This window comes from Schistocerca serialis, chromosome 2 (genome assembly GCF_023864345.2).
Source record: "Schistocerca serialis cubense isolate TAMUIC-IGC-003099 chromosome 2, iqSchSeri2.2, whole genome shotgun sequence".
NCBI lineage: Eukaryota > Metazoa > Arthropoda > Insecta > Orthoptera > Acrididae > Schistocerca > Schistocerca serialis.
Genome location: NC_064639.1, coordinates 495,251,814 through 495,277,440, shown reverse-complemented (window position 1 = coordinate 495,277,440; position 25,627 = coordinate 495,251,814). Strand labels below are relative to the sequence as shown.

At 43.7% G+C, this 25,627-nt stretch overlaps 1 protein-coding gene across 1 annotated transcript in view; it reads left to right on the top strand.

Annotated features, from left to right (window-relative positions):
* The window catches only part of LOC126457432 (glutamate receptor ionotropic, kainate 2-like), a 261,933-nt gene that overhangs the window by 70,288 nt on the left and 166,018 nt on the right, over positions 1 to 25,627 (top strand). Inside the window, exons 3-4 of the mRNA XM_050093703.1 lie at positions 10,146 to 10,325; positions 17,715 to 17,902. Coding sequence (XP_049949660.1) covers positions 10,146 to 10,325; positions 17,715 to 17,902 — 368 coding nt within the window. The remainder of the gene's footprint in view (positions 1 to 10,145; positions 10,326 to 17,714; positions 17,903 to 25,627) is intronic.

The following is a 25,627-nucleotide window of genomic DNA, read 5'->3' as shown; positions in this document are numbered from 1 at the left end:
CCGATACATCGTCCGCAGCAAATGCAGCAATCCATCGATACGTTCATCTAGCTTCCCACAGACCCACAATGTGAACCCGTTTGAATGGCTGAAGCTGTTCAACGGGAATGCGTATTCACTGGTTGGGTATGGTTGTACCTTAGAATGAATTTCGATGAAAACCACCCAGCTATAGTCCTTTCTAGACAGGCACGCTATAAATGTCGCAGGCACCGCGGAGACGCCTCTATACCCACCAATCGATTAAATACTTTGTCCACAAGACAGGCAGGCTCGGCCGTCACTGCCGTGGCGAAGTGGTAGCTGTCCTTGTGCGTCGGAGGATTTGCCACCAAATCTGGTCACAGCCGATGCTGCAGGTACAGAATTAAAAATAAGAAACCATGTCCGTATGATACTTTTAGCATACAATACTTCCCATAACTACAGCAAGTACAGCGTCTTCAGGCCCTGTCCGGTAATTTTGAGGGTGTAATAGTAGCAAGCGATCTGAACGCCAAAGACAGTGAATGGAGTTGCCACTACATTAACGCCAGCGGGAGGAGACTGGGGTGGTTTTGCTCAGTTCAGGCTGGATATCCTAGACATCTTCAACTCCAGGGGCATTCTGTGGAGGACTGCGACCACACCTCACTATGAGCTGGACTCAGACCACAGCCCAGCTGTCCTGGAATGTGGCAATGTTGAAGGGACAGGCCTGGAGGAAGGCAAATTCAACGTAAATCATTGACTGGGAGCAATATAACTTCCTGGTAGGACATCACCTAGAGGATACAGTGCAATTGCAGAATGAAAGAAAGGTGAATTCGGCAATCGAGTATTTTGCAACCGTCCTCCATTGCGGTGCTCGAGAGATAAGCATCAAAGTGACAACAGAACATGGTTCCATGGACATTCTGTGATCCTGTGGACCTGTAGAACTGGGACCTGACAGTCAATAAGCGTTGCGTGTGGAATGACCTATTTGCAGACGACATGGCAGTTTATAAAAGCACCGGTAACCCAAAATTTCTAGTACGAAAACTGCAGAAACATCTCACTACAGCAATATCTATAAAATAAATCCAGAAAAAAACGTCGGAGTCATGTTTGCCAATAAAATAACTCTCGAAACAGCCATTCAGATACATAAAAACCGCTATCTTCACTAGTCATTAAGCCATGCTTGAAGGCAGAAGGACATAGCCTTGCAGTGTTTCCATGAAATAAAATCCAGACATCGAGATGTTGTGTTGTCAGTAAATAAGCCGCAAGGGTGGAATGGGTCAGCCAGGAGAACTCAGTGGACTGCTCGTGGCTGTCACCTGAGTAACAAATGTATCAGGGAAATTCCTACCCTTCCCAAGTTGGCTGATGGTGATACGGCTGCGAAGCAGAAACTCGAATAACCGTAGCTCAACCAAGAGAAGTCAAACCTCGTGTACTGATGGACAGGGTGGGCAGTGCATTGCGGAGCGTGTTGTACAAAATCAATTGAAATCAGCAGCAGAGAGCATTCCTGAGTCCAAACTGCTACCAACAATCCAGTTAGCAAAAAGGCTGGGAGTTAAAAAGAATGGATCACAAGGGTCGAGCAGCTCTTCATAAACCACGCATTTCTGTAGTCAATGCTAAGCGACGCTTGAAGTAGTACAAAGAATCGTATACTGCTGAGATGACGATGTGCCGCGACGGCGGCCGGTTGCCAGAGGCTGCCTGGCGGAGATTGAGTGGCCCGCTGTGCTATGTCGTCGAAATTTTCGCACCTCGGTGCTATTCGAGATGGCCAACTTTCAGTGTACCCACGCCAATTTCTTTTGCTATCTGGTGATCAAGGCATGCACAGCCGACTAATACAATGCTGCAGCGCGTAGAGTCAAGGGTCTTGCAATACGTTGGCGTAACGCTGGGGGCGGTTGCAAGTCTGATGTATCAAAGGCCATTGGAGTGATAAGTAGATCACTGTGCCTCGACACTCTACTGTGTCTTGGTATTCCATCCGCACGGCGACACATGTCCCTTTTTTGGAGAAATTACTTCTCCAAATTAGCAACGTGCTACTTCAACGAAAGCTAGCTGCGAAGGTGCTAGAAACAGATATATTCATATTCTGTAGCTGCAGTTCTGTTCAGAATATGTAAAGCTTTAGTCACTGGCTGGAATTCTCTGGTTCACCGATGGCATAAGCTTGTACTTGGATGAACTCTGGGGCTGGCCTTTGGATGACTTAATGTCTATGGTATAGGTAAGCTGTACCTGCAACCGGTAATACTAAGAAGATAAGTGATGAAGCGGTTCCCAGCACGATGGCTTAGTGCTGTTAGTCCTTGACGTATTGAAACGCATATTGAAATAATTGTTCCATTTTCATTCTGTTGTGGATGACAGATTCTGTATTTCATAGCAAGGATATGGAGTTAGTTTTGGGTAGCATTTGTTGTCCAGTGTGGAAGTGGTGGCTAATCTGCTGTACTCAGTCCGAAATATAGGCTGTTACATTCGCAATAGTCGATGGTAAGCCCTATCATCAACATGTTGTTCAAAAATGGTTCAAATGGCTCTGAGCACTATGGGACTTAACTTCTGAGGTCATCTCTCCCATAGAACTTATAACTACTTAAACCTAACTAACCTAAGGACATCACACACATCCATGGCCGAGGCAGGATTCGAAACTGCGACAGTAGCGGTCACGCGGTTCCGGACTGAAGAGCCTAGAACCGCACGGCCACAACGGTCGGCCCAACATGTTGTTGCCGAAGGCATTTTACCCTGATTCATGGTAGACACCTGACAGCTGGCTGGTGTGCCCGAGCGGTTCTAGGCGCTACAGTCTGGAACCGCGCGACCGCTATGGTCGCAGGTTCAAATCCTACCTCGGGCATGGATGCGTGTGATGTCCTTAGGTTAGTTAGGTTTAAATAGTTCTAAATTCTACGGGACTGATGACCTCAGACATTAAGTTCCATAGTCCTCAGAGCCATTTTGAACACCTGACACGGCGCTCGCGGAGATGCAGTGACCCATGCATGGGCTACAGACAATCACACTCCGTTCAGATCCACCGATATGTGCACTTTGCCCATACTGCGATACACTCCGACGGGCAGTATAAGGTCCGACGAGAAACTGTGTGCATGGCATGTCAAAATACTTCATTTTCAGCGATAGTGGGAACGCCGTCCTCCAAAACAGCAGCCTACAACTCTGTTCCTCAGAAGTATATTCTACCCCGAGGCTATACTACACTACAGGCCATTAAAATTGCTACACCAAGAAGAAATGCAGATGATAAACGGGTATTCATTGGACAAATATATTATACTAGAACTGCCATGTGATTATATTTTCACGCAATCTGGGTGCATAGATCCTGACATTCGGAAGGACGACGGTCAATCCCGCATCCGGCCATCCTGCTTTAGGTTTACCGTGATTTCCCTAAATCACTCCAGGCAAATGCCGGGATGGTTCCTCTGAAAGGGCACGGCCGACTTCCCTCCCCATCCTTCCCTAATCCGATTAGACCGATGACCACGCTGTCTGGTCTCCTTCCCCAAACCAACCAACCAACCAACCATAGATCCTGAGAAATCAGTACCCAGAACAACCACCTCTGGCCGTAATAACGGCCTTGATACGCCTGGGCATTGAGTCAAACAGAGCTTGGATGGCGTGTACAGGTACAGCTGCCCATGCAGCTTCAACATGATACCACAGTTCGTCAGGAGTAGTGACTGGCGTATTGTGACGATCCAGTTGCTCGGCCACCATTGACCAGACGTTCTCAATTAGTGAGAGATCTGGAGAATGTGCTGGCCAGGGCAGCAGTCGAACATTTTCTGTATCCAGAAAGGCCCGTACAGGACCTGCAACATGCGGTCGTCCATTAGCCTGCTGAAATGTAGGGTTTCGCAGGGATCGAATGAAGGGTAGAGCCACGGGTCGTAACACATCTGAAATGTAACGTCCACTGTTCAAAGTGCCGTCAATGCGAACTAGAGGTGACCGAGACGTGTAAACAATGGCACCCCTTACGATCACGCCAGGTGTTACGCCAGTATGGCGATGACGAATACACGCTTCCAATGTGCGTTCATCGCGATGTCGCCAAACACGGATGCCACAGTCAGGATGCTGTAAGCAGAACCTGAATTCATCCGAAAAAATGACGTTTTGCCATTCGTGCACCCAGGTTCGTCGTTGAGTACACCATCGCAGGTGCTCCTGTCTGTGATCCAGCATCAATGGTAACCGCAGCCACGGTCTCCGAGTTGATAGTCCATGCTGCTGCAAACGTCGTCGAACTGTTCGTGCAGACGGTTGTTGTCTTGCAAACGTCCCATTAGTTGACTCAGGAATCGACTCGTGGTTGCACGATCCGTTACAGCCTTGCGGATAAGATGCCTGTCATCTCGACTGTTAGTGATACGAGGCCGTTGAGATCCAACACCGCGTTCCGTATTACCCTCCTGAACCCACCGATTCCATATTCTGCTAACAGTCATTGGATCTCGACCAACGCGAGCAGCAATGTCGCGATACGATATACCGCAATCGCGATAGGCTACAATCCGACCTTTATCAAAGTCGGAAACGTGATGGTACGCATTTCTCCTTCTTACACTAGGTATCACAACAACGTTTCACCGGCAACACCGGTCAACTGCTGTTTGTGTATGAGAAATCGGTTGGAAACTTTCCTCATGTCAGCACGTTGTAGATGTCGCCACCGGCGCCAACCTTTTGTGAATGCTCTGAAAAGCTAATCATTTGCATATCTACTTGCATCTTCTTCCTATTGGTTAAATTTCGCGTCTGTAGCACATCATCTTCGTGGTGTAGCAATTTTAATGGCCAGTAGTGTATGTGAGTCACTGCGTTCAATGTGCGTATATGGAAGTAGGGTCTAGCGTTATGTACGAACTGATGAGGCTGCATAGTATTGCATCGATTTTCATTTAAATAGCAATTGACTTTTATTTTTTTCTTTTCTCTGGTTACTACACATTCAATATGAAATGTGAGCAGATGACATAACAATGAAAAGGACAGTGGTCTTTGGATTGAATAGGGGCGGACGCAGTTGACACTACTCTGTCATGGACTGATCTTCATCTGTACATAACAGTTTCAACCAACATCGACTTGAATCTGGTTATTGATGTCAAACCTTCGTCTAACTTGACAGTTTTTCTCCCTTACGCTCCTCTCCCCTACCAAACAAATTATTCCTTTGTTCTTCGGAATGATGTAAAGTGAAATAGATGACGCTGTTGAAAATGTGAATCCTTTGTTACATGTCTTGCTCTGTAAGTGAATGTTTTGTAAAGCCATTGTCATTTTATTTAAATTCTATATTTCAGCATTAGGGCACATAAACGTTATCGTCATCTATTTTCGACTATTACTGAATCATCCCTTCAGCCGACGATTTACTATGGAACTTATTCACTTATCTAATGATGGAAGTAAGTCGAAATCGGTAACGTCAACACTTGTCTGAAATGAGGCTGTTTTATATAATAAAAAACATAAAAAGATGTTTACTGTTTCCCTAAGTCAATATTCCACGTCTGTGTAGATAGCTGTCAATTCCTTTATACTGGTTTTAGTTTCAGAGTTTGAGAGCGCAGTCTATATGGTATACTGATTCAGTAAACGATGTAACTGATAGTAATCAAAATGTTAAACATGTGAAGAGATGAATTAACATATTCCACCTTCGGAATGCAATTCAGCGGTAATTCTGCGTGAGATTGATTCAGAAAGTCCTTAGGAGGTTTCCGGAGATGCGTGGTGTCAGATGTCAACGCACAGGTCACGCAATTCCCGTAAATTGCGGGTCGGTGTTTCCAGGGCGCGGAACTGGCTCCCGATAGCGTCCCAGATGAGTTCCATCGCCTTCTGTAGGGCGAATATGGTGGCCAGCACATCTTCTGTTCACTATAATTCTCGTAAGACAATTGTAACAGGACTCAGGTCTTGTGACAAGGACATTTTTCACCCTGGAAGATGTCACAGCCTTCGTGAAAGAATCTGCCAGAGTCGCTTATCTAAGTGGATTTCCCCATTTATACGGCCCACGTCATCACTATAAATAGTCCTCGTTCGTCTCTGCTCCCCTTACATACTCTTACTTCCCTTACTGCATAGAGCTGAGCTCTACTACAACTACGGTTCGGTAGTTTTGGTGTACTACACAAATGACGCAGTAAATGGTAGGGAAAGAAACATAAATGAATATGTAATAGAGAAAATGGAACCACACGACTTCTCTTTCTCTTTTTGTTTCTTTGTTTGTTTGTTTGTTTGTTTGTTTGTTTGTTTATTTGCATATAAGTACATTCATAGTTAGTCCAGCGTATATTTTATATCCTTACACAACATGAATTGCATTTTATAAATAATAAAAATTAATTAATCGCACAACGCCTGTGCTCTTATGTAACCAAAGCAATTACTTTTGATGCTAGTACAGTTTACATGCGCTAACGTAAAGAAAGCTGCATAATTACTTTTGTTGCGATGTACTAAACAGAATCAAAGGTAATACTTTCCTGACAAATGCGAAAGCTGTTTATGAATAACAAAACCATGTTTTATATAAGCTGAATTAAGTATTTAAGTGTTTTTGGTGTATTTTTGTTTTACGTTTTCTTTATTTTGCCGTTTTGTTGAACAAATCGCTTCTTCTTGCACTATGTGATAAATTGTGATACAGGACGCCGTACCATAGGTGCAATCACAATGGAGGGGTATCTGTTGAGAGACCAAACAAATGTATGGTTCCTAATGAAAGGCAGCAGCCTTTTCAGTAGTTTCAGGGGCATCAGTATGGATGATTGACTGATCGGGTCTAACTAAACAGTCCTTTCTGTGCTGGTACTGCGAACGACTGAAAGCAAGGGGAAAGTACAGCCGTAATTTTCAGAGTTTCCCTCCAGCCCCGCTACAAAAGCGGTCGGCAGCCGCTGTATTCTGCTGCACCGCTCAGGTGCCCCGACCGTCCGTCTTGACAACTTGCTGTGTCAAGCAGAACCAACACACCTGAGTGGGCTTCTCCACCCAGCGATTGACTCACACCTGCTGTTTCATTTCCACTGGCGTTCTAACCTCTACTAGTAAAGGCAATAATTCATTACGCCATTTTGATAATAAAGACAATCCATCACCTTTCATACAACAAGCGTTAACAACTATTTACAAGGTGCACGTGACAATGTCAGTCTTCCATAAATATTCATACATACGATGTACAACCTATCAAATTATACTTAATTCCTGTTGTAAATCTCAGCGAAGTATTTAGATGACTGCTTGCAAGGTGCGAAATTATAGCCACCTTACAAGGTAAGAAAATTTAAAAAGGGAAATAGATAGGCTGATGTTAGGTATAGTGAGATTTAGTAAAATTTAGTGACGGAAGGAATAGAATTTCTGGTCAGCTGAATAGCGCATTATAAATACAAAATCAAATAGAGGTAATGCAAGAGTAGGTTTAATAATGAAAAAGAAAGCAGGAATGCTAGTAAGCTACTGTGAACAGCATAGTGAACGCGTTACACACGAAGGCAACGTCTAACACGCTAGTACAACTTCATATACCAACTAGCTCTGCAGTTGATGAAGATATTGAAGACATGTATGAGGAAATGAAAGAAATTATATGCATGGTGTTATATGTGTGGTGGATCGTGGCAGCCGTGAAGAATGAAATTTCAATGAATTACGAATTTCACCTGCGTACGGGACGCTGATAGAAATCAACGGGAGAGTGGAAAATGTGTGCCCAATCGGAATTCGAACTAGAGATCTCCTACTTACTAGGCAGGAGCTCTACCACGCTTTTTATTGTTATCTCATTTTGTTTGTCACTGTTCGCTGTATTTGTTTGGGACGGACGTCCCATGACGCTTGTTCAAGTTCATCGTTGATCCAATAACTCGGTTTTTTATTACAGAGGGCAGCTAACCCTCTGACTGAACACGCTGAGCTACGAAAGTAGTGCTCCCTGCCGATTAATCTCAAAGCTCGTGGTAAAGCCCATTCCAGCATGAGTTCGAGGGTATGATCCTTGGCTTGTGATCGCCGTAATTATATGTGTATGGTGTGATGTGTTGGCAAATGTGCCAACACCTTGTAGATAGAGGAGGCCGAAATGCACGCTATCTGACGCAGACGGGCGTGAATTCTGGAACAGGATAAGTAGTGAATGCTAATAAGAAAAGTATGCAGCTCCTCGAATACTTAACTTTTATTCCTTCATGTGAATACAGCATTCTTGATGAGACATTTCATACGATAACTATCAAACTATGTAAGGCTAATGGCGCCTTGCTGGGTTGTAGCCATGGACTTAGCTGAAGGCTATTCTAACTGTCTCTCGGCAAATGAGATAAAGGCTTCGTCAGTGTAGTCGCTAGCAAAGTCGTCGTACAACTGGGGCGAGTGCTAGTCCGTATCTCGAGACCTGCCTTGTGGTGGCGCTCGGTTTGCGATCACACAGTGGCGACACGCGGGTCCGACATGTACTAAATGGACCGCGGCCGATTTAAGCTGCCACCTAGCAAGTGTGGTGTCTGGCGGTGACACCACATGGTGTATATTCTTTCGGACGCGCATGCAACACTCCTAACGAATACGTAGTGCGTATAGGACCTTAACAAACCAAAGCTCCCGTAGTCTGCCATTTCTTACGGTAGTCTACGGTAACCTACGGCAGTTTTACAACTGTATTACTGCATCACGTGCCTGCTACGTCACCAGGTGGCATTCAGCCCCACGCTAGCCAATGATCATAATGTTTCGGCTCATCACCATGAGCCAGCAGTGAATAGACATTCACATGGGATGAGTTACGTTGTCACTGCACTCACAAGGGAACCTCCCCATCGCACCCCCCTCAGATTTAGTTATAAGTTGGCACAGTGGATGGGCCTTGAAAAACTGAACACAGATCAATCGAGAAAAGAGGAAGAAGTTGTGTGGAACTACGAAAAAAATAAGGAAAATATACAAACTGAGTAGTCCATGCGACAGGTAGGCAACATCAAGGAGAGTGTGAGCTTACGAGCGCCGTGATCCCGTGGTTAGCGTGAGCAGCTGCAGAACGAGAGGTCTTTGGTTCAAGTCTTCACTCGAGTGAAAATTTTAATTTTTTATTTTCAGACAATTATCAAAGTTCAGGCACTCACACATAATCAACTTCGCTCTCCAAAATTCCAGGACATGTTCAGATTTGCTTGGACATAAGCAGGATTTGACGGTCTACAAACGGAAACATTTGAAAACGTAAAAAACATATGTTTTGACAGAGCACAGGGAAAACTGTGCGACTGTGAAGCTGTTGCATTCATTTATTGCAGTTTATGTGACAAACTCTTATGTTTTCATCACTTTTTTGGGAGTGATTATCACATCCACAAGAAAACCTAAATCGGGCAAGGTAGAAGAATCTTTTTACCCATTCGCCAAGTGTGCAAGTTAGGTGGGTCGACAACATATTCTTGTCATGTGACGCACATGCCGTCACCAGTGTCGTATAGAATATATCAGACGTGTTTTCCTGTGGAAGAATCGGTTGACCTACGACCTTGCGATCAAATGTTTTCGGTTCCTATTGGAGAGGCACGTCCTTTCTTCTACTAATCGCACGGTTTTGCCGTGCGGTCGCAAAACACAGACACTAAACTTATTACAGTGAACAGAGACGTCAATGAATGAACTGACAGATCGTAACTTTGGGAAAATAAAGAAAGTAAAACTTTCACTCGAGGGAAGACTCGAACCAAGGACCTCTGATTCCGCAGCTGCTCACGCTAACCACAGGACCACGGCGCTCCTCAGCTCACAGTGTCCTTGATGTTGCATATCTTGCGCATGGACTACTCAGTTTGTATATTTTGCTTATTTTTTCACAGTTCCACACATCTTCTTCCTGTTTTCTCAATTGATCTGTGTTCAGTTTATCAAGGCCTATCCACTGTGCCAACTTTAACTAAATCTGAGGGAGGTGCGATGGGGAGATTCCTTGTCAGTAACGGGTACAAGGATTCACTCCGCTAATCAAGCCATTGGACGCTTCCTCTGCTCCAGAAATTTCAAGCGAGTATTTGAGTTGCAGTGGGTAGAACGGTGTAGAGCGAGAACTGTGGTGCTCGCAGCCGGCATCTTCGAGGAGACTGACCCGCCGGCGCTGCAGCATGCCTTCCTGTCGGCGGTGGAGGCGGTCAACCGCCAGACGACAATGGAGTTCGTGCTGGGCAACGCCGGCCACCGCCCGCTGCTGCGTTCGCACGTCGAGGTGCTCAACGCGGCCGACAGCTACAGCGCCAAGCGCAGGGGTACGACTCATTCCTTTTACTGCAGCTGACTGCATTAACAGCACCATTCAGTCCTATTCCAGTGGCTATTAGGTCCTCTTCTACAACCCACAAATGTCTCCAAAAAATATGAGCATCTTGCAGTGTCTGCTAAAAGTAGTAGGAGTTTCCAGCGTTTTTCTTGCACTCTCAGTAGAGATAATGAGGGATCCTGCGATTTAAACACATGTAGAGCACTCTTTTATTGTGTAACTTATGCATGCTTACCTCTAATCCAAATGTTGTGATGTATGTGATTGGTTTGTTATCAAATTAAAGAGATACCTTCCTTGTCGAAATACACTACCGGCCATTAAAATTGCTACACCAAGAAGATATGCAGATGATAAACGGGTATTCATCGGACAAATATATTATACTACAACTGAAATGTGATTACATTTTCGCGCAATTTGGGTACATAGATCCTGAGAAATCAGTACCCAGAACAACCACCTCTGGCCTAATAACGGCCTTGATACACCTGGGCATTGAGTCAAACAGAGCTTGGATGGCGTGTACAGGTACAGCTGCCCATGCTGCTTCAACACGATACCACAGTTCAGCAAGAGTAGTGACTGGCGTATTGTGACGAGCCAGTTGCTCGGCCACCATTGACCAGACGTTTTCAATTGGTGAGAGATCTGGAGAATGTGCTGGCCAGGGTAGCAATCGAAGATTTTCTGTATCCAGAAAGGCACGTACAGGACCTGATCAAATGAAGGATAGAGCCACGGATCGTAACACATCTGAAATGTAACGTCCACTGTTCAAAGTGCCGTCAATGCGAACGAGAGGTGACCGAGACGTGCAACCAATGGCACCCCATACCATCACGCCGGGTGACACGCCAGTACGGCGGTGACGAATACACGCTTCCAATGTGCGTTCACCGCGATGACGCCAACGACGGATGCGACCATCATGATGCTGTAAACAGAACCTGGATTCATCCGAAAAAATTACGTTTTGCCATTCGTGCACCCAGGTTCGTCGTCGACTACACCATCGCAGTCGCTCCTGTCTGTGATGCAGCGTCAAGGGTAACCACAGCCATGGTCTCCGAGTTGATAGTCCATTCTGCTGCAAACGTCGTCGAACTGTTCGTGCAGATGGTTGTTGTCTTGCAAACGTCCCCATCTATTGACTCAGGGATCGACACGTGGCTGCACGATCCATTACAGCCATGCTGATAAGATGCCTGTCATCTCGACTGCTAGTGATACGAGGCCGGTGGGATCCAACACGGCGTTCCGTATTACCCTCCTGTACCCACCGATTCCATGTTCTGCTAACAGTCATTGGATCTCGACCAACGCGAGCAGCAGTGTCGCAATACGATAAACCGCAATCGCGATAGGCTACAATCCGACCTTTATCAAAGTCGGAAACGTGATGGTACGCATTTATCCTCCTTACACGAGGCATCACAACAACAACGTTTCACCAGACAACGCCGGTCAACTGCTGTTAGTGTATGAGAAATCGGTTGGAAACTTTCCTCATGTGAGCACGTTGTAGGTGTCGCCGCCGGTGCCAACCTTGTGTGAATGCTCTGAAAAGCTAATCATTTGCATATCACAGCATCTTCTTCCTATCGGTTAAATTTCGCGTCTGTAGGACGTTATTTTAATGGCCAGTAGTGTATGTTCTCCCTAAACTGGTTACGTTGTAAAATATAGAGCTCTTAAAGATTCAGTTGATATTACGTGAATCTGATTCAAAATATTTTTTAAAAATTTTTATGAGTAAGTTATTTTGTAATTAGATTCTCTGACAGAAACTCGTATTCTATATAATTTTCTTCTTGTTGTATATAAATTCTACATGGTTCTTGTTTCATCTCAACATACAGCTCAGTTTGTGGAATTACAGTGATTACTTTATGTAAATTAAGCTTTCAAATATTTTAATTCATGTGTCAGGTTGTCCCAGAAGCAATTGTCAATATCCAGAGTCGAAAAAAAAGACTAGTTAACAAGGACTCTAAAATGCATACCTTAAGAACCGCCGACCGGTGTGGTCAAAACCTGGACAGCAAGCTACACCGAGATGTAGGGCGCCTCTCTTGCAGAGTCTGCCACTTCAGTTTGCTAAACATCTCCGTAACGCTATCACGCTTACCAAATAACCCAGTGAAGAAACGTGCCGCTCTTCTTTGGCCGCTCTTCTTTTATTTCCTATTCTTAATGCACTCTTCTATAACTAAAAATTGTTTCTGTATCTCATGTATTTGATCCCCACAAACTGTTTCCTTGACCATAAACCTAGTTTACATAAAGAAAGTTTGCAACTTGTAGTGTCTTTGGATTCCGGCTCCAAGCTGAAGTGCTAATTTACATAATTGGCTGTTGCATTGAACAGGTAAGTTTGACGCCTAACATAAAGGTTGCAGGAAGTGAACTGCAAACCACTGAAAGTAGATGCTTGTGTAGAGGTGGCGTTCTAGCACGCCGCAGCTATCTGGTCAAAGGGGAATGATACACTACAGCTCGAATAATGATGGCAGCTCCATGAGAAACAACTAACAATAATTTATTAAACGAATGTACGTAATAAATACTCAGTTTTAGTTTTATGAGAAGGGGTGGCATTGAAATAAGTTTTGAATACTGGTTTAGCCTCTCAGTGAACGGCTATCGATATCTTAGCCTCTTATGGTGGTGACACGAAACTAATGCTGTCGGTAGATAAATTTAAACAAATTTACAGACATGTAAGGAAATTTAAACCAATTTAAAGAAATTTATAAAAATTATATTCGAATTTAATGTAAGCTATTACAGCAAAAAATTCGAAATTCGAGGGGGATGGCGAACACACTTTATGGCTGTACTGTTTGTAATTGTTTAAATAAAGACTTATGTCCAGAGCTGAATGAGTGCATGTAATAAAGATATTAAGAGACTGGGAAACTGATATCTCAACCTCTTGTGGTGGTAACACAACACTAATGCTGTAGGTAGATAATAAATTTAATCAAATTTATAGACGTTTAAAGAAAGCTAAAGAAATTTATACAAATTTATAGAAATTATATTCGAATTAAATGAGCAGCCTCTAGTGGGGCGACACCATACCAACTCTGCTAATAAATTTTCCTAGAGGGTGGCTAACAGAATTGATGGTGGTACTGCTTGTAATTGTTTAAATAAAGATTTATGTCCAGTTCCTAGGAAGAGGTTAGTGGTGGTAGCCCTTTCTTTCCCGCAATTTTCTTAGCTTAGTAGAGGTAGCCCAATTGAGCTATCTTCCCTCCAAAATTCAAACTTGCTGCCAGGGGGCGTGGCACTTTCTTAGGTTAGTAGAGGTAGCGCAATTGACCTATCTTACCGCCATCGTGAATGACGTCAATCGCGTCATCAGCTGACGTCACGTGACGTCACATACTTGCGTCACGGTCGCTATCTTGGATTTGGGGCTACGTCCTTGTCTGGGGTGGCCTACTTTGTTGGGACGTCCTTGTTGCTCCACTACCGTCGCCCACGTCTGGCAACCAGAATGGAGGAACGTCGAATTGTGCACCGAACACATCATAATACCTTTTACATCAGCGTCTGTCACCGTAGAGCACGTATAGACTTTCTGGAACATACTGTATCATCCTGGGCCACTGGTAGTAGCAGCCGGACTAGGGAATTATCATCCCATTCTTAGGTTGTTATTAATACCACAACGCATTTGCAGTCGTGCCTTGTCCGGGAAGTATGGACTGCTGATAAATGGCGTCGCACTGTGTTCAGCGATAAATCACGGTTTGCACTACCCTGGATGATATCGAGTCGAGTATGGAAAGGCGTGGTAAGAGGTCCCATTTTTCCAACGTTTTGGATAGGTACAGCAGTGTTACTGCTGAACCCATGGCGTGGGGAGACATTGGGTATAACTTCAGCTCACGGCTGGTAGTGATCGAGGTAAATCTGACGGCACAACGATACTTCACAGAAATCTTGCGTCCTCATGTGCTCCCTCTCAAGTGAGAGTGTCGTCGTGCCATTTTTCAGCAGGACAATTCTCGTCTACACATGACAAGTGTGTGTACGAACTGTCCGCATGATGTTGAGGCACTCTCTTGGTCAGCAAGATCCTCAAATCAGTCCTCAATATGACATGTGTGGAAGCAGCTCGGATGTGCGCTCTGACCCAGAACCAGTAGCCAGGACATAAAGGACCCATTACAACAGTTATGGTCAGCAAGATCCTCAAATCAGTCCTCAATATGACATGTGTGGAAGCAGCTCGGGTGTGCGCTCTGACCCAGAACCAGTAACCAGGACATCAAGGACCCATTACAACAGTTATGTGTCAGCTTGCCTCACGAGACCGCACAACAGCTTTACGACACCCTTCCCAACCGAGTCAGTACATGCGTCCATGCCAGACGGAGGTGCAACTTCATACTGATCGGTGGGCTCACACTGTAATGTTCTTTGTAAATCTGCCAATTTTGTAATCACTGAAATAAACTCGCATGCCCCTAAATTCAAAGAAGTTTCATCTCGTCTCCTCCTCTCTTTCTGGAACTCTTTTATTTTTGTTTAGTTTTTCAGGCAGAGTAGATTACGAATTGAGACACCAAAGAGAGTAGATAAGTTTTGCTATTTGGGCAACAAAATAACTGATGACGGACGAAGCAGGGAGAATATAAAATGTAGACTGGCAACTGTAAGAAAATTACTGAATGCATTTGTCTCGAGTGAAGCCTTGTACGAAAGTGGGACCTATTGAGCAATGGTGCTATAGAAGAATGATGAAGATTAGATGGGTAGTTCGAATAAATAATGAGGAAGTAATGAACAGAATTGTGAAAAGAATGCCACTTATGGAAAAATCTGACTAAAGGAGGAGATCGGTTGACTACACGTTCTGAGTCATCAACGAATCGTCATCATTTTCGTCACAGAAGAAACTATGGGTGTGGTGGCAGGAGGATAAAAATTATATAGGGAGACTTGAATATAGCGAGCAGGTTCAGATGAATTTGGGTTGTTAGTAGTAATCACAGATGAAAAGAGTGGCCCAAGATTGAGTATCGTAGTACGCTGCATCATACAATCTTAGAACTGAAGATCAGAATAACATAACATTTTTTTCATTTTTATGTCTTTTTTATTTTTCTCATCACGTTAAAAAGAATTCCGAATATAGGGTGGTCCATTGATAGTGACCGGGCCAAATATCTCAGGAAATAAGCGTCAAACGAAAAAACTACAAAGAACGACACTCGTCTAGCATCAAGTAGGAAACAGATGGCGCTATGGTTGGCCCGCTAAATGGCGCTGCCATAGGTCAAACGGATATCAACTGCGTTTTTCTTAATAGGAACTCCCATTTTTATTACATATTCGTGTAGTACGTCAAGAAATATGAATGTTTTAGTTGGACCACTTTTTCACTTTGTGATAGATGGCGCTGTAATAGCCACAAACTTATAAGTACGTGGTATCATGTAACATTCCGTCAGTGCGGACGGTATTTGCTTCGTGATACATTACCCGTGATAAAATGGACCGTTTACCAATTGCGGGAACGGTCGATATCGTGTTGATGTATGGCTATTGTGATCAAAATGCCCAGTGGGCGTGTGCTATGTATGCTGCTCGGTATCCTGGACGACATCACCCAAGTGTCCGGACCGTTCACCGGATAGTAGCGTCATTTAAGGAAACAAGAACTGTTCAGCCACAAGTGAAACTTCAACCACGACCTGCAACAAATGATTATGCCGAAGTAGGTGTTTTAGCTGCTGTCTAATCCGCACATCGGTACCAGACAAATTGCCGACAGAATCGGGAATCTCAAAAGCGTCGGTGTTGAGAATGCTACATCAACATCGATTGCACCCGTACCAGGAACTGCATGGCGACAACTTTGAACGTCATGTACATTTCTGCCACTGGGCACAAGAGAATTGCTGGCCGGGGTGGCCGAGCGGTTCTAGGCGCTACAGCCGGGAACCGCGCGACTGGTACGATCGCAGGCTCGAATCCTGCCTCGGACAGGGATGTGTGTGATGTCCTTAGGTTAGTTAGGTTTAAGTAGTTCTAAGTTCTAGGGGACTGATGACCTCAAATGTTAAGTCCCGTAGTGCTCAGAGCCATTTGAACGATTTCGAACAAGAGAAATTACGGGACGATGACAGATTTTTTGCAGGCGTTCTATTTAGCGACGAAGCGTTTTTCACCAACAGCGGTAACGTAAACCGGCATAATATGCACTACTGGAAAACGGAAAATCCACGATGGCTGCGACAAGTGGAACATCAGCGACCTTGGCGGGTTAATGTATGGTACGGCATTATGGGAGGAAAGATAATTGGCCGCTATTTTGTCGATGGCAATCTAAATGGTGCAGTGTATGCTGATTTCGTACGTAATGTTCTACCGATGTTATTACAAAATGTTTCACTGCTTGAGAGAATGGCTATGTACTTCCAACATGATGGATGTCCGGCAGATAGCTCGCGTGCGGTTGAAGCGGTATTGAATAGCATATTTCATGACAGGTGGATTGGTCGCCGAAGCACCATACCATGGCGCGCACGTTCACAGGATCTGACGTCCCCGGATTTCTTTCTGTGGGGAAAGTTGAAGGATATTTGCTATCATGATCCACCGACAACGCCTGACAACATGCGTCAGCGCATTGTCAATGCATGTGAGAACATTACGGAAGGCGGACTACTCGCTGTTGAGAGGAATGTCGTTACATGTATTGCCAAATGCATTGAGGTTGACGGACATCATTTTGAGCATTTATTGTATTATTGTGGTATTTACAGGTAATCACGCTGTAACAGCATGCGTTCTCAGAAATGATAAGTTCACAAAGGTACACGTGTCACATTGGAAGAACCGAAATGTTCAAATGTACCTACGTTCTGTATTTTAATTTAAAAAACCTACTGTTCGTCTAAAATTGTGAGCTATATGTTTGTGACTATTACAACGCCATCTATCACAAAGCGAACAAAGTGACCCAACTAAAACATTCATATTTCTTTACGTACTACACGAACATGTAATAAAAAATTGGGGTTCCTATTAAAATAAACGCAGTTTATATCCGTTTGACCTATGGCACCGCCATCTAGAGGGCCAACCATAGCGCCATCTGGTTTCCCCCTTCAAGCTAGACAAGTTTCGTTCTATGTAGTTTTTTTCGTTTGACGCTTATTTCGTGAGATATTTGGCCCGGTCACGATCAATGGACCACCCTGTATACATAACAAGTTTTCTTAAATTGTAATGTATTAACTGTTTCCTAACAACACATTTTTACTGAAGTAGGCCGTGACTTTCTGCCACAGTACGAGACACTGTGATGTATAATGAGTGGTGATCGCCTCGCTGACTACTGTACCCCGCACAGCCTGCAGCCTGGTGGAGGAGGGCGTGGCGGGCGTGGTGGGTCCCCGGCAGAGCGCCTCCACGGACGTGGTGCGCTCCATGTGCGACCGGCTGGAGATCCCGCAGATCATCGTCAACTGGGACCCCTACCCGCCGCCCATCGCCTCCTACCAGTTCAACCTGCATCCGCACGCTGACTTCATCTCACAGGTCAGCCACTACCTCTCTGCATTGCATTGGCGCCTTCAAGGCATCCTAATACTATTATCATATAGCCGGAGTGAAAAAAATCACACTCTAATCGACGTATAGTCCATTGCCATACAAATATTAATTAGTCATTAATTAGGCGTATCAGCATCAAAGTCTTTCTTCGACAGAATCACTGAACAGAATATCAAATCGAACACCTTTCAGCCGTCTAAAGTTCCAAATTGTTATTTTATTGGCTACCGTTTCGCCGATAATTATCCCGTCCTCAGGTCCCTTAACAGACTTTCAGGGAGATTCTTACCTTTGCTCCAGTCCAGATAGGGACCAGCCATCTGCAGGTGATGTTCAGAGCGATCACTGTCTCAAAAATCTACGGATACTGCCCCCTATTTCGACTGGATCACAGGTGGAAAGCTGGAAATTTTTGCACGAACAATACGAGACTGGAACAGAAGGGACAACCGATAGAGGTATTCAAAGCACCCTCCGCCACACACTGTCAGGTGGATTTCGGAATATAGATATAGATGTAGATGTAGAAGTTCCCTACAAGTAAGCCAGTCGAGTGGCATGAAGACGGCGTAATGTATCGCCGAAACTGGTAGCCCAACAAAATAACAATTTTAAAATTTTAACGACTGAGAGGCGTTTTGATTCTTCATTCTGTACTGAACAGCCGAGTTTCCACAACCATCTGTGAAAACATGGACATACAGAGAATCACAGTAACTTCTGCTGCTAATGTGGTGGACATAAAAAAGACAAATTGCAAAGTGGTTCACTCTCATAAATCCGATAAGTAGTTTCAAACAAATTACAGTATTTAGACTTTGGTATTTTGCTGCAGGGAACATCAAACCAGCTAGTGGCGTATTTCATATTCATGTTGTCATACGGAACTGTCGCACCCCACTGATGCATTTAAGGGTCCATTCTCCTCAGTTAGCCTATGAAATAAGCGATTATAACGATTTTCTTTTGAGAAAAACTAATAAGACAATCTACGTGAATCTTTTTGTACATTACTTATTGATTCTTGCGAAACATTTTCAGCCGCGCGGTTCCGGACTGAAGTGACTAGAACCGCTCGGCCACATCGGTCGGCTCACAGATGCCGGCAGTAAGGCATACACAAGGTGCAAAATGGCAGTCTACTGGCAGAGCAGCCATGTGTACTCAGGTGATTCATGTGAAAAGGTTCCCGACGCAATTATAGCCACACGACGGGAATAAACAGATCTGAACGCAAAACGGTAGTTGGAGCTAGACCCTTAGGACATTCATTTTGGAAATCTTAATGGAATTCAATATTCCGAGATTCACAGTGTCAATAGCTGTTGAGCACATCAAATTTCTTCTATTGCCTCTCACCAGGGACAACACAGTGCCCGACGGCCTTCACTTAACAACCGAAAGCAGCGGCGTTTGCATAGAGTTATCAGCGCTAACACACAAAAGTAACACTGGGTGAAATAACGGCAGAAACCAATGTGAGACCTACAACGAACGTATCCGATGTGGTGTCACCGCCAGACACCACACTTGCTAGGTGGTAGCTTTAAATCGGCCGCGGTCCATTAGTACATGTCGGACCCGCGTGTCGCCACTGTCAGGGATCGCAGACCGAGCGCCACCACAAGGCAGGTCTCGAGATACGGACTAGCACTCGCCCCAGTTGTACGGACGACTTTGCTAGCGACTACATGGACGAAGCCTCGCTCATTTGCAGAGCAGATAGTTAGAATAGCCTTCAGCTAAGTCAATGGCTACGACCTAGCAAGGCGCCATTAGTAACATTGCATGTATCTAAAGAGTCTCACTTGTATCGCCGCAATCTCCCGATGTACTAAAAGGATGGATTAAAGTTAAGTATTCCAGAAGCTACGTACTTTTCTTTATAGCATTCATTACGTATCCTGTTTCAGACCTCACGCCATCCTGCTTTAGCTTAGCACGTGCCTTTCGGCTTCCTCTCATTGTGTCTAGGCTGTCTTGTCTAGACACAACATCCGACAGCGCATGAGGTGAAATTTGGGGTTAATGGGCTAAGGCAACATAAGATCGACGCGAGTGCCTTTGAAAACAGCACGACATCGCCTGCAGCGCCTGTGCTGGGTTCGTGACCATATCACTTGGACACTAGATGACTGGAAGACTGTGGCGTGGTCAGATATCCCAATTTAGTTGATAAGAGCTGATAGTAGGATTCGAGAATGATCCAGACCCCACGAAGCCGTTTACCTATATTGTCAACAAGACACTGTGCAAGCTGGTGGTAGCTCCAAAATGGTGATGGGCTGTGTTCATATGGAATGGAGTCCTCTGGTCCAGCTGAACCGGTCATTGACTAGAAATAGTCGTGTTCGGCTACTTGGATACCACCTGCTGGTCCGGAACCGCCCTGCTGCTACAGTCGCAAGTTCGAATCCTGCCTTGGGCATGGATGTGTGTGATGTCCGTAGGTTAGTTAGGTTTACGTAGTTCAATCTGAATACTGATCAAGCAGTAAAGGAAACAAAAGAAAAATTCGGAGTAGGTATTAAAATCCATGGAGAAGAAATTAAAACTTTTAAGGTTCGCCGATAACATTGTAATTCTGTCAGAGACAGCAAAGGACTTGGAACAGCAGTTGAACGGGATGGACAGTGTCTTGAAAGGAGGGTATAGGATGAACATCAACAAAAGCAAAACGAGAATAATGGAATGTAGTCGAATTAAGTCGGGTGATGCTGAGGGAATTGGATTAGAAAATGAGACACTTAAAGTAGTAAATGAGTTTTGCTATTTGGGGAGCAAAATAACTGATGATGGTCGAAGTAGAGAGGATATAAATTTAGACTGGTAATGGCAAGGAAAGCGTTTCTGAAGAAGAGAAATTTGTTATGATCCAGTATTGATTTAAGTGTCAGGAAGTCGTTTCTGAAAGTATTTGTATGGGGTGTAGCCATGTATGGAAGTGAAACATGGACGATAAATAGTTTAGACAAGAAGAGAATAGAAGCTTTCGAAATGTGGTGCTACAGAAGAATGCTGAAGATTAGATGTGTACATCACATAACTAATGAGGACGTATTGAATAGAATTGGGGAGAAGAGGAGTTTGTGGCACAACCTGACTAGAAGAAGGGATCGGTTGGTAGGACATGTTCTGGCGCATCAAGGGATCACCAGTTCAGTATTGGAGGATGTTGTGGACTGGCAAGACAGTCTATCCACAGTGATGGGTAGCCGAAAGGCACGCGTTTAAGCTAACCAGGTTGGCGTGAGGTCTGGAACAGTTAAAGGATTTGAGTCTAGCAAATAAAGTACGTAGCTGTTGGAATACGTAACTGTAATCCATAATTGGTGAATATCGGTCTGACGGTACATGCATCACAAGATAAATAGCAATTGATAATGGCGCCTTGCTAGGTCGTGGCAAATGACGTAGCTGAAGACTATGCTAACTATCGTCTCGGCAAATGAGAACGTAATTTGTCAGTGAACCATTGCTAGCAAAGTCGGCTGTACAACTGGGGCGAGTGCTAGGAAGTCTCTCTAGACCTGCCGTGTGGCGGCGCTCGGTCTGCAATCACTGACAGTGGCGACACGCGGGTCCGACGTATACTAACGGACCGCGGCCGATTTAAAGGCTACTACCTAGCAAGTGTGGTGTCTGGCGGTGACACCACAGAGGACAGCGTGTATGGTAAAAATCGTAGACCAAGAGATGAATACACTAAGCAGATTCATAAGGATGTAGGCTGCGGTACGTACTGGAACATGAAGCAGCTTGCACAGGATAGAGTAACATGGAGAGCTGCATCAAACCATTCTCATGACTGAAGACCACCACAACAACAATTTAGTTCTAAGTCTAGGGGACTGATGACCGCAGATTGTAAGTCCCATAGTGCTTAGAGCCATTTGATCCATTTTTTGAACCACCTGCTGCCAGACAACGATGTAATTTTCATGCATGACAATGGGCCATGTCACCCGCTTGAAGAACATTCTGGACAATTCGAGCTAATGATTTGGCCACTCAGATCTCCTGACATGAATCCCATCGAATATTTATGGGACATAATTGAGAGGTCATTTCGTGTACAAAATCCTGCATCGACAACACTTTCGCAATTATCAACGGCTATAGCGGCAGCATGGCTCAATATTTTTGCAGGGGACTTACATCGACTTGCTGAGTGAATGCACTACGCAGGGCGAAAGGTGGTACGACGAGATATTATTAGTACCACATGACTTTTGTCACCTGAGTGTATTTTTTGGCATTCACGGCACATAGCTATCTATACATGCTTTATCATCACTATCACTTTCGGATAACAAGCATCATCACACTATTATAGATCATATAGTGTATATTTTTGCTTTGTCATATTTATATGGCAATGTTATTAATACAGATACAGAAAATACCATGTCTTGAGTACAGATGCCTGTTTGTTCTTTTGATGTGCAGCACTTCTGATGGATTTGTATTAATAACACTGCCATACTGATAGCACACGGCATGATAAGTACATAATACATAAACTTTAATGTTGCAATGATGGTCATTAACTAAAACCGGTAGTGATAATAAAGGGCATATACACAGCTGCCTGTCATGAATTTCATAAAATACCTAACACCTGTTGGCAGTCGCGTTCAAGAAATATTCGTTCAATAATACTCAGCAGTTGGTCGAGTGGGTGCTTTTTAAGCCATTATTTACTTCTAACTATCCGAATGAATTTCAGCGTGGCATTTTGTTTTCCTACAAATTGTTTCGTGTTGTCATTCTATATTTGCTCTTAGCATGGTGTTCACCCAAACCACAAGGCCCTATAAAATGTTGACATGAGCAACGTGAAAATAGCCTGAACCGAGTTACTCGCAATTTACCACATTTTATCTCACCGTGGCTGAAAAATAAACTTCTACTAATTACTTTGAGGGACTGAGGATGTAACTACAAAAATTTAATGTTTACTGTTTGTGTTAAGTACTTTTATTCAAAAATCTGTGGTTTCACACACACACACAGCTTGTAAACAGACCACATAAATTTTAATACACTCCAGAGAACCAACACAGTTCAGAATCTAAATCTTCTCAAATCTCCACGATTTAAAAATTCCTCTTCTGAAACACAATGTACAGGTAATTCAACACACAGATTAGCTCTCCTAAAAGTGAAAAGTCTTAATGCTCCACTCACCACACGGATGCAGAATATGGGCGGCGCACAAAAACCTGCCAGACCGAAAATGATGAAGCAATTAACAACTTGCAAATCACACTAAAGTAGAATTTTAATCAATTCGAATCAAGTGCGACATTAATGTTTCTCGACAAACAACCGTCCAAGGCTGAGTTTTGCAATTCCTACTAACTGCATTACGTAGTCCACTGCGAGTCTGGCACAGAGTTCGACTGCGGCACATACACAATTGACAAAATGACAATGAGCGGCGGGACTGTATATATAGCTTCGGTGCGATCCGGTGCAGACCTCGTAACAGAACGACCCCAACTAAACTGCCAGTGCACCTGCATCTGCGCCCTAAAAGCGGCCTCTCGCCACACAGCGTTGAAGAAAAACATCGCCAGTACTTACGTTATCACAGTCTGTATTAACTCTGTAGCTAAATGTCATGTAAATATCTTATAAAAATTTTAGGGTGGAGGGCGATTGTTTCATTTCTAAGAAAAATGTCAAAATTCGGCAAATAGTTCTTTATTTGCTTTTGGTGCCAAATCAAATAGGTGCCATCAGCCCGCATTTAAAATTAACAGCTAATATCACTGTCCTCATCTCACAGGTCATACCATGTGGTACACATGCAAGCCAGCCAGAAATGTACCGAAGTTCAACCCGAATTGTTACGCAATTTTCACAGTTTATACTCAGCTACAACATGAATTTTACATTCGGTCCTTTTCAGTGGATTTCTTTGAAAGACGTTGCTCGCCAACTATTCCGTAAACAATTACGAAATATGCCACGGGGAATTCTTCGCAAACGCAGAGAGTTCACACGCGTTTATCTCTCCAACTAATTCCTTCACAAAGCTCAAATTTTCACAATCTGTCCGTAAATGCATCTGCTTTCATGGCGATGTAAACCGAACGTGAAACAACAGTACCTTCTTCATTTTACATATAACTTTTTCGGACACGTTCAACATGGCCTGCGCGTCCCACAGCGAGACTACGACTGCCTCAATGCCGTTGCTCACAGCGCGTATACTACTTGCTAGAGCGTGGGAAAGACTTCACTCTGATTGGTTGATCAAACGAACAGCCTATCAGATCAATCTTTCAAGATTATATTCACGCCTAAACTGTTTTACACCAATCAACATTCGCAGATGCATTTACATCATGCTATGCTGCAAATATTAATAAACTGTTCCACCAAACCAAACCAACGAAAACTAATCTTGAAATAACTTTAGAAAAACATTACTCCACAAATGACTATTTTGACTGCCTTCTTACAAAAACAAGCACACTTGGACACACTTCATCAGCATGTAAGGGGAATTACAGCTTTCGTTGCAACAGCTTGTTGCATACTTTTCCATGATTAAGTTACATAATGTTTAAGAGGAGATAATATTGAATCTTTACGTATGTCCTGCATACGCACTCTCGTTTACTCTCATTTATTTACACAACAAAACAAATAGTTATTAAATGAATATTAATTCTTACTGAATTCTCTATTAAGAAAACGAAAAATAGTGAACGTTATTTAAGTATAAAAATTCAAACATCTGACCTAACATTTTGTGAACTTCAGTAATGATTCCACCTGATAGCAAAGGACAAACTGTTATGTATCTGAACTGACTTTAATCTTACTAACATCGGTTTTTTGTATTTTGGTAATTTTCTCTAACTTTGAAAGTATCCCAGCCAGAAAGATGAGATTTTGCAACCAGCTTTTTTATAAAAATCGCTCTGAGCACAATGGGACTTAACATCTGAGGTGTTCAGTCCCTTAGAACTTAGAACTACTTAAACCTAACTAACCTAAGGACATCACACACATCGATAGCCGAGGCAGGATTCGAACCTGCGGCCGTAGCGGTAGCGCGGTTCCAGACTTGAGCGCTTAGAACCGCTCGGCCACTCCGGCCTGCAGCTTTTTTTTTTTTATAACAAAAGGCTAAGTATAAAGTTTTTTCGAAATTGAATAAGATTTAGAATAGTTTATTTAGATTCTTAAGGGTTTGAATATTCTGTCCCTGGAACTGACACAAGTAAGCGCTTCCCACGGTCGTGCTAGCGAAAGGTGCGAGTGGATCACGCCGAGATACAAGCGGCTGTCACTGCCACCGACTCCAAAGCTACGAGCCCGTACTGCAAGGTAGCTTACTGCAATAAAATGCTATTGCGGTTTGACTCGCGGCGTTACACTTGTTACAGGAACATTTAATTTAATTTTTATTCTGTGTCTTCATAAATGTAATTGGTGCAATTTTGAATATCTAACTTTAAGTAGTCTTTAACCTGCAATTTTGCATATCTAACTTTAAGTAGTCTTTACCCTTTGAACTGTCCGCTCTGTCATCGCTGTACCCTTTTCAGTGAGATCATTCTTTTGAATCGTGGCACATCAGAATCATTCTCTAAATGAAACCTTAGTCAAAATTATTTTTCCTTCAAACATTCGAAAATTATAGAACTTTATATAATACTTCTGCATTAACTTTTTTATACCAAAATATGC